General features: G+C 43.3%; 1 protein-coding gene across 4 annotated transcripts in view; it reads left to right on the top strand.

Moving 5' to 3' along the window:
• Window positions 1-1,704: 1,704 nt before the first annotated feature.
• The window catches only part of LOC134355649 (lethal(3)malignant brain tumor-like protein 4), a 427,935-nt gene continuing 419,682 nt past the window's right edge, over window positions 1,705-9,957 (top strand). For 3 of the 4 annotated variants that reach the window (XM_063065900.1, XM_063065889.1, XM_063065869.1), the window contains exons 1-2: window positions 1,705-1,753; window positions 4,693-4,838. In XM_063065900.1, coding sequence (XP_062921970.1) covers window positions 4,718-4,838 — 121 coding nt within the window. In that variant the 5' untranslated portion in view covers window positions 1,705-1,753; window positions 4,693-4,717. Of the gene's footprint in view, window positions 1,754-2,540; window positions 2,642-4,692; window positions 4,839-9,957 lie in introns of those variants that run through there. The other variant, XM_063065879.1, reaches the window with a different exon arrangement.

The following is a 9,957-nucleotide window of genomic DNA, read 5'->3' as shown; positions in this document are numbered from 1 at the left end:
TTAATCCACGTTATATGTCAAGGGCCATGTCCATGACCATTTACTTAACCTGTCTGCAACTCCCTGAGGCAACTCTGCATTCTCATAGTTCATGATGCTGAGTTTTCAGAAGTCTCATGGTAGAAGATCAGATTTCCCTTTACCTTTGCAATCACACTTTGCTGTGGTGTTTTGGTGTGACATACTACAGAACAGTTGATCCAATTAATCTTATGCCACACCTGCCCCTACACCTCCTCCCTCACTATCATTCACAGCCTCAAACAGTCCTTCCAGGTGAGGCGACACTTCAGCTGTGAGTCTGTTGGGGTCACCTACTCTATCCGATACTCCTGGTGTGGCCTCCTGTATATCGGTGAGACCCGATGTAGATTGGGAGACCGCTTTGCTGAGCACCTGCATTCTGTCCGCCAAAAAAAACAGGATCTCCTGGTGGCCACTGATTTCAATTCAACTTCCCATTCCCATTATGGCATGTCAGTCCACGACCTCCTCTACTACGGTGATGAGGCCACACTCAGTTTGGGAGAGCAACATCTTATATTCCGTCTGGGTAGCCTCCAACCTGATGATATGAACACTGATTTTTCAAACTTCCAGTAATTGCTTTCCCCTCCCCTTCACCATTTTGCATCCCTTTTCCCCCCTCTCACCTCACTTCCTTGCCTGCCCATCACCTTCATCTGGTACTATCTCCCTTCCCTTTCTTCCATGGCCTTCTGTCCTCTCCTATCATATTCCCTCTTCTGCAGCCCTTTATCTCTTTCACCAATGGACTTCCCAGCTCTTTACTTCACCCCTCTCCTGGTTTCACCTATCACCTTGTACCTCTTACTCTGACTTCTAATCTCTTTTTTCCAGTCTTCATGAACGGTCTCAACATGAAACAAACTGTTTACTCTTTTCCATAGATGCTGCCTGGCCTCCTGAGTTCCTCCGGCATTTTGCTCTGGATTTTCAGCATCTGCAGATTTTCTCCTGTTGGCAATTACTTTTTATGATCTTTGCTGACCCTTCAGCCCTGTACTCCACATCTTTATCTACTTCCAGTCCATGACTGGAGAGACACAATCCCCAGAACTTTTCCTTTTGTTCAAAGATGTGGTAATTTACCTGAAACTGAGGACAGTAAAGAAGAGACAGAAGTCATGAATGTTCACCTGGGACTGAGCTAAATAAAGGGGAAGAAAGCATTCTCTACACTGTGTTCAACCCTTTTCCTCAATACCAATGAATTCATTACAACTGTAATATAGTTGTCACTTTTTTTCTAGTTACATGTGAATACCAAGATCTACGGTTTTTAAAAAAATCAGATCCTTTGCTTATTATCAGACTTCAATATTTTTTCTCCTCTTTTAAGTTTCAAACAACTTCTAGCACCATTTGTCTTTCTGCGCCAGACGATTCTTTAGCCCTTTTCTCTCCGAGGTGAATCCCCATATTTTTGCTCTTTTCTCACCCTTCAGCCTCAGGTGAATCTTCACATCTTTCGCCAGGGTCAGAGTCGGGTTCAAGTCCAGTTACTTTCTTTCTGCCCCCAAGTAAATCCCCACATCCCGGCACTTCGTCTCATTCCTGCTCAGGTGAATGCTCGCCTCTCTACCCTCTCCCGATCTCGCTTCCTCAAGAGTCAGGTGGAATTGTTACTTTGCTCGCTGGAGTAATGTACGCTCTGCGCGCCTGCGCCTTCAGTTTGCCCGCCTCCCTCTCCCAGCTGAAAAAAAAGGGCCTAGTATTACAGCTTACACTGGTAAGGAAATTCAGCGTGAAATTTGTTTCTCTCATTTTTGAAATGAAAGAGAAAAAAAAAGCAGGAATATGCTTCCGGCGCGATCTGGCGTTTAACTTAAAAGAATGCAACAGACTTTGTTTCACACTTTTTTGACAGTTTTCCGCTTCCAGATGCACTGACTGACAGATATTCTTTAGTTTTAATGACGTTCAATGCGGAATTACTGTCGACTGGTTTTCAATTGAAACTACTTAAAACAATTTATCCTTGGGGCGGGAGGGGGGAGGAACAGAAGGGGAATTTTTCAGAATTTTGGGTGGAAAATAAAAACCAGTCAGAGGGAAAGGTGCTCACAGGCTGCTCTCGAGTAGTGTTTTTAATCTGATTGTTCATATTTTTTTATATCTAAGCTCTTTGTAAAACAAACATTCCTCCATAACACTTCACATTGCATTTTCAATGCACTTGCATATAAACACGAAAAAGTCGCACGTTTTTCCAGAATAATTGCGCAATTGTAACCAGAGATATTTGGAAACGTTACTTTGCAAGCATTTACCAGTCAAAGTTCCAATATTTTGGTGTCCTGCTGCAGATTTTAATCAATGCAGCTTTTAATAATATAGAATCGTGCACTGAACATTGTTGTGTTGTAAATATTCTTCGCTCCGCCATTTTGATAAATATTCCTGTTCTGCAAATGTTTTCTTTTGAAATCTTTAACTGCTTGTTAAGTGCATTCATGTCATTACAAAAAGTCAATTAAGACAGATTGTAAAGTATTTTATTCTCCCCCCGTCGGGAGCGAAAGGACACAATGTGACTGCTAACTGTTTAGTTGCGCTGTGGGAGCCAATGCAAGGGAATCTGCTGCCGCGCGGTAACTGGACTTGTACTTGTTTGAAGGTATTTAATTTAATTTAATTACGCTGCCTCTCGGTAGTTACTGCCGAATTTATTAAACACACCGGATCGTTCTCTTTTCTTTAAATGGGTGATGGTTTCCCCCCACCCGGTGCAGTTTTTCTTTCGAGACGATGCGAATGTAAGCATCTGAAACGATGCCTCGTTCAGTAACAATTTATACGTTTCCATGAAAGATGTTGCTAATTTAAGAACACCGAGTCTCGGAATTGAGATCTTTAATGGAACTATTTATTTACGCTTTTCTTTTCCCGCAGTTTACTGAATACGGAAATAACATGTTGCAGTCAAACGGAAGCACTTTTATATTTGTAGATTAAAGTTGTATTTATTTAGTTTTGTCTCGATGTAGGGGAGGGTTTTAAAAACCAGAAGGTTCCGTTGAAGAGACGTATATCTGATGGTTATGCCATTATTTTCAACAAACCTGGAGGAAACAGAATTGCGAAATGCAAATCGGGGCTCTTTTGAAGAAAGGAAAAGAACAATTATCTGAGTCGGTGTTTGGCAGATTTTTTAAATATATATAAATGTGTATAAATCGGGATGATCTAAAAGGACCCTTTAAAATGCAGCGCTGCGCTTAGAACGCTTCATTCACCTAACCTAGTATGAAGTTACACTGCACTGTGAAATTATTAAACTCACCTAAGTGTTTTTAAACCGGTCAATTGGATTATTGGACATCTGACAGAGTTAGTCACTGCTAATTGGGCAAATTCTTGACATAACATGAAACAACGCAACATTATGAGGAATATTGAACTTGATTGTGTGTGAAAACTATCATTGGGGTATTGATGTTTCTAGGAAAAGAAAATAATCTGTTGAAATTTAGTAATAAAAGATTTATGAAATGTCAATGAACACTTTGCCAAACAATTATTTGAGAAGGTAACAGTGACGTGCATATACTACAAGTTACTTTTGTTGAAGTGAAGTACTTTATAATTTCTGCACATTAGTTTATGAAACATGATTATTGCTTGCCCTTCCTTCCAGGAATGATGCTTTGTCAGTTTTATCAGAGGTTTTCAGAATCATGAGGTTGAAGTGGCGTTTTAACAGAATGGACTCTGGTTTAGAGCTGTATCATTACCTATTCACCAGATGTCTGTTTAGCCGGCTGGCAGCGTAGTGGCATCAGCGCCGGACTTCGGAGCGAAGGCTCTGGAGTTCGAATCCAGTTGGCTCCCTTGCACGCTTTCCATCCGTGCTGGGTTGGGCGTCGAGCTAACAACTCGGCCTCGTAAAAATAAGAAAGCCCGCTAAAGAAACGTCGCCATGACAGCATCCGGATGACTCCACTTGGAGTTAAGGGCTTTCTTCTTCAGATGTCTGTTACTGCATATTTCCATAAGTTCTAAAACATTGCAGCTGTCTTATTTATTTATATTGTGAAGCCCACGTGACTACCGTAATAAACGTTCAACACTGAGTTGAATGCCCAGGGAAAACGTTCAATGCAGAGAGAAAACAGATACATGACTCCTACTCGGATATTTCATAGGTGCAGGGGCCTTCACCATATATGTTTCTGATTCTCAGGATTCACACCGCCAGGTTCAGGAACAGTTGTTACCCCTCAACCATCTTGCTCTTCACCCACTGGGGATTACTTCACTTGCCCTATCACTGAACTGTTCCCACAACCTATACACTCACTTTCAAAGAGTCTTCGTCTCTGTTCTCAATATTTATTGCTTGTTTATTGTTATTATCATTTTCTCTCTTCTATTTGCACATTTTGTTGTCTTTTGCATATTGGTTGTTTGTTCACCCTGTTGTGTGTGGTCTTTCATTTGCTCTGTTATGGTTCTTAGAATTACTGAGTATGCTTGTAAGAAAATGAACCACAGAGTTGTATATGATGATTTATGTCTACTTTGATAATAAGTTTACTTTGAACTTTGATCAAGGATTACATTGAGTATTCCTAATAAAAGAAAAAACATTTTGAGGGCTTGAGAGCATATCTAACTATGTCTTGTGCTGATCTGAAAGTAATTATGCGATTTGGTTCTTTAAAACAGTGGATCATTCCTCAAGGGAAATAGAATGAATGCCGGGGAAAGGCTGGAGGAAAGTAAAGCTGCAGACAGAAGCCTGCAGATGGGATCGAGTGTGATTTCCTCAGAAATTATGACAGAAGTTGGTCAGCAACCCCTCAACCTGACAGGTGGGCGGAGTTTATCTTTGTTCAGTGCAAAGAAAGGTTGTAAATGTTAATCACGTCCTTTTATTCATAATCCATGGGTCAATAGATTTTGAAAGGTTATGCATTTACCAGCAGAACCTTCCTTCAATGACTTACTGAAAGTTAATGATAAGTTGAATACAATTATCTTCATGTAGGTGTTTACAGGATAAAATATTTATTGTAAATGAATCTGTTGTAAAATATGTAATCTGTAACCTGCCCACTTTGTATTGAATGGCATCAAAAGCACACATTCCCAATAAGAAAGAACAGTTGCTTAAAGTGTTAGGGGATGTGGAAAGAGAGAGAGAAAGAAAATTGTATTTGTAGAGTTGAACGTTTGCTTCTCCATTGGACTTTTGAATTTAATAATATTACGGAAGCTCTTTTGTACGTATGGATGTCCGTAAGTCAGGACTGCTAAATGAAGTTACCTTTATAAATTTGTTTTATCTATGAAATGAACATTTTGTTGCTTAGGTGGGGACCAACTAAAAAGATCTTTCTGAATACACAGTGTCTCACAAAAAACAGATTGAACATGATAAATTAGTTTATTTGAAATAAAAATTGTGGAAGATCTTTGAGGGAAATCAAATTGCTCCTTTGTTTTAAGTAAATATGTACATGAACATTGAATTCTCTTTCTGCTGGTAATTTCTCCCATCTCCCTCTCCCCAGTTTCTACTTTCCTATTCCACATTCCGACTTTGCTCTTGCCCTTTTCTTCTCACCTGCCTATCAGCTCTTTTCCAGTGCCCCTCTTCCTTCCCTTTCACCCGTGGTCCACTCATCTTTTTCCATTTATCACCACCCAGCTTCTCAATTCATCTCCCCTCTCCCACTCACCTACCTTCCCCCTCCCCCACCATCTTATTCCGGCTTCTTCCCCATCCCCCTTCCTTTCCAGTCCTGATGAATAGTCTCAGCCTGAAATGTTGTCCCTTTATTCCTTTCCATAGATGTTGCTTGACCTTACTTTCACTATGGATGTCCAGTCCTTGTACACCTCCATCCTCCCACCAGGAAAACCTCGAAGCTCTCTGTTTCTTTCTCAACACCAAACCCAAACCGTTCCCCTCCACCACCACTCTCCTCCGTCTACCAGAACTTGTCCTCACTCTTAATAATTTCTCCTTTTGCTCCTTCCACTTCCTTCAAACAAAAGGTGTAGCCATGGGTACCAGCATGGGACCCAGCTATGCCTGCCTTTCTGTTGGCTACATGGAACAGTTTATGTTCCAAGTCTGCACTGGTGTCCGTCCCCACTTTTTCTACGCTACAACAACGACTTTATTGGTGCTGCTTCCTGCACCCACGTGGAGCTCGTTGACTTCATCAACTTCATCTCCAACTTCCACCCTGCCCTCAAATTTACCTGGTCCATTTCCAACACCTCCCTCCCTCTCTTGATCTCACTGTCTCTATCGCTGGAGACAGCTTATCTACTGATGTCTATTATAAACCTACTGACTCTCACAGCTGCTTGGACCTTCCCTCCTTGTTACTTGTAAAAAAAACACCATCCTCTTCTCTCAATTCCTCTGCCTCTTCTGCATCTGCTCTCAAGATGAGGCTTTTTGTTTCAGAACCAAGGGGTTATCCTCCTTTTTCAAAGAAAGGGGCTTCCCTTCCTCCATCATCGACGCTGCCTTCGACCACATCTCTTCCATTTCATTTCATGCATGTCTGCTCTTACCCCATCCTCTTGCCACACTACCAGGGATAGGGTTCCTCTTATCCTCACCTACCACCCCACCAGGCTCTGGGTCCAGTTCTGGTTCTTCGAAACTTCTGCCACCTCCAACGGGATCCCACCACTAAGCACATCATTCCCCCCACGCCCCCCCCCACTTTCTGCTTTCCACAGAGTTCGCTCCCTACGCGACTCCCTTGACCATTCATCACTCCCCACTGATCTCCCTCCTGGCACTTATCCTTGCAGGTGGAACAAGTGCTACACCTGCCCCTACACCTCCTCCCTCACTACCATTCAGGGCCCCAAACGGTCCTTCCAGGTGAGGTGACACTTCACCTGTGAGTCCGTTGGGGTCATATACTGTGTCCAGTGCTCCCAGTGTGGCCTCCTGTAAAACGGTGAGACTTGACGTAGATTGGGAGACCACTTCGTCCACCAGAAGATCAGGGTCTCCCAGTGGTCACCCATTTTAATTCCACGTTCCATTCCCATTCTGATATGTCAATCCACGGCCTCCTCCACTGTGGTGGTGAAGTCACACTCAGGTTGAAGGAACGACACCTTGTATTAGGTCTAGATAGCCTCCAACCTGATGGCATGAACATCGATTTCTCAAGCTTCCAGTAATGCCCCCTCCCCTCCTTTGCCATTCCCCATCCCCTTTTCCCTCTTTCACCTCATTTCCTTGCCTGCCCATCACCTCCCTCTGGTGTTCCTCCCCACTTTTCTTCCTTCCATGGCCTTCTGTCCTCTCCTATCAGACTTCCCCCTTCTCAAGCCTGGTATCTCTTTCACCAATTAACGTCCCAGCTTGTTACTACAACCCTCCCCCTCCCAGTTTCACCTATCACCTTGTCTTTCTCTCTCCTCCCCCCCCACCACCTTTTAAATCTACTCCTCAGCTCTTTTCCTCCAGTCTTGCCGAAGGGTCTCGGCCCGAAACGTCGACTGTACTTTTTTCCATAAATGCTGCCTGGCCTGCTGAGTTCCTCCAGCATTTTGGGCATGTGACTTTGGATTACCAACATTTGCAGAATCTGTTATGTTTTGCTGTAGCCTGTACTTTTACTTTTTATTTCAATGCCTTTGTCATATAGATGGAAAACTGATTAAACTATATACCCTATTCAACATCTTCTTAGAGTGTGGTGTTTAAAATCTACATTGTAGTATTATGGGAAGCAGTTAACTGTTGTCTGTGAATTATTACAAACAGTGTTCACTATTTTTGTTACTTGCGTGCTGCCCTTGGTCACAGTGGAAATGAATAGATTTTTATCTTCTAGCACTGAAGAACATTGAAATATTTAATGCTCTTTTTGTATCTATTTTGTTATTCCAAAGGCGATGGCTGCTGCAAGTGTATAGAAATGTAATGCAGAAGCAATTCAGTCTTGCCTCCTATCGTAGGTCTTTGCTTTTTTTTCCCTCTAAGCACCAGCAGATATTGCTGTCAGAATCTAGCTTTGTCATTAAAGTTTTTTCTGAACAGGTCTATCACTAATGCATGCTTTGTTCAGGTTAATGAACAAATTAAATATTGTGGTGAAAATTGTTTTCAGATCAAATCTCTAGAGAAAGACACTGAAGCAGTTTTTTTTTCACAAGTTTCATTTTAGACATTACAATTAGTACATTTTTTTATTCAAAGAACGTTTATTATCAAAGTATATATGTAGCATACAACCCTGAGATTTGTCTTCCCATGGAGAGCCATGAAACCGGTATAAAGAAAAACATCAAATCCCCAATGTGCAAAAGAACAAATCATGCAAACAGCTAGAAAAAAAAAGTGAAAAACACAATACAGTAGGTTTCAATTGGTACATTTAATGTCAGAGAAACGTATACAATATACATCCTGAAATTCTTTTTCTTCGCAAACATCCACGAAAACAGAGGAGTGCCCCAAAGAATGAATGACAATTAAATATTAGAACCCCAAAGCCCCCCCCAGCTCCTCTGTCCCATGCATAAGCAGCAGCAAAGCCACCCCCCCACCAGCGAAAAAGCATCTGTACCCTCCACCGAGCACTCATGCGAACAGCAAGACAACAGCAAAGACACCGACTTGCAGAACCCCAGTTAACCTGGTAATTCGACAAACCACAGGCTCTCTCTGTCCCTAATAATGGAAAAAGGGGTGTCCCCATTTCACTATAAGAGGGGAGACGTAACAAAACAACTTGCTAATTTATGGTGTTAAAAGCCTGTTGCGTTGCTTTTTCCGAGCTCTGTGCCAAAAGAACTCTGGTCTCTTGGCACGCAGCCGGCTCGCTGCTTCCGATCTTCCGTGTACTCCCACGACACATCAAGTGGTGGCATTGGCCTCGAATCCGCCCGCCTCCAGAGCCACGAAAATCCGACATCCTGAAGGCGCACTGGTCTTCCAGGCGGCAGCCTTGGCGTATCGAAAAGCGGCTGGTCGTAAGGCCCTGAGAGTGGGTCCCATTTCCGCAAAGAACCAAAGTCAGCGTGTAACTCCAGGTCAGGGTCTTCAAAAGAACCCTGAAAGGGAAAAAGAGATATTAAAGATAGAAATAGAGCTGTTTCCGAAGATGCAAGCGAAGGAGCCGCTGTTAAGTGCTCCACCCCTCCGACCAAATCACAAAGTCATTCAAGGAGTCCGGGCATGTTTAGTTCAGTTCAATTCAGCACTGCACTTCCCACTATCTGTAGGCCACAGCACTCGTCTGCCTTGATCAAAATGGTATAAAACAGCAATGAAGAAAGGAGTGACCAGAAACACAAATAACATGAACTACAGCGACCAATCCACAAACTGCGTTGATTAAACCTTGCCAGAGATCCACGGACTCTGGCACCATCCTCTAGTAGTATCGAGTGAGGGGTGGCGGGGGGGGAGGAAGAGAGAGAGAGACCATTCGTATGTAGGCACCTTTCTCTGGGAGCAGTGAGTGAGACCCCTCACACACAAATAAACTGCACTGAACACTCGCTCACCTTCTGCTCTGGTCCCCATTGAGTTTTATAAATGACTGAAAAGCTTCAGCATGTAGATATTAAGGAAGAGGATGTGCTGGAGCTTTTGGAAAGCTTTTGGATAAGTCACCGGGACTGGATGGGATGTACCACAGGCTACGAGGGAGGAGATGGGGGGGACGAATGGACAAGGGAGTGGCGTAGGGAACGATTCCCCCCCACCCCGATCCCTTCCTACCGATCTCCCTCCCGGCACTTATCCTTGTAAACGGAACAGATGCTACACGTGCCCTTACACTTCCTCCCTCACCACCATTCAGGGCCCCAGACAGTCCTTCCAGGTGAGGCGACACTTCACCTGTGAGTTGGCTGGGGTGATATACTGCGTCCGGTACTCCTGGTGCAGCTTTCTATATATTGGTGAGACCCGACACAGACAGGGAGATCGTTTCGCTG

The sequence above is a fragment of the Mobula hypostoma genome, chromosome 1 (assembly GCF_963921235.1).
Source record: "Mobula hypostoma chromosome 1, sMobHyp1.1, whole genome shotgun sequence".
NCBI classification, from domain to species: domain Eukaryota; kingdom Metazoa; phylum Chordata; class Chondrichthyes; order Myliobatiformes; family Myliobatidae; genus Mobula; species Mobula hypostoma.
Note: the sequence above shows the minus strand (reverse complement) of the source record. Positions and strands in the feature narration are given on the sequence as shown.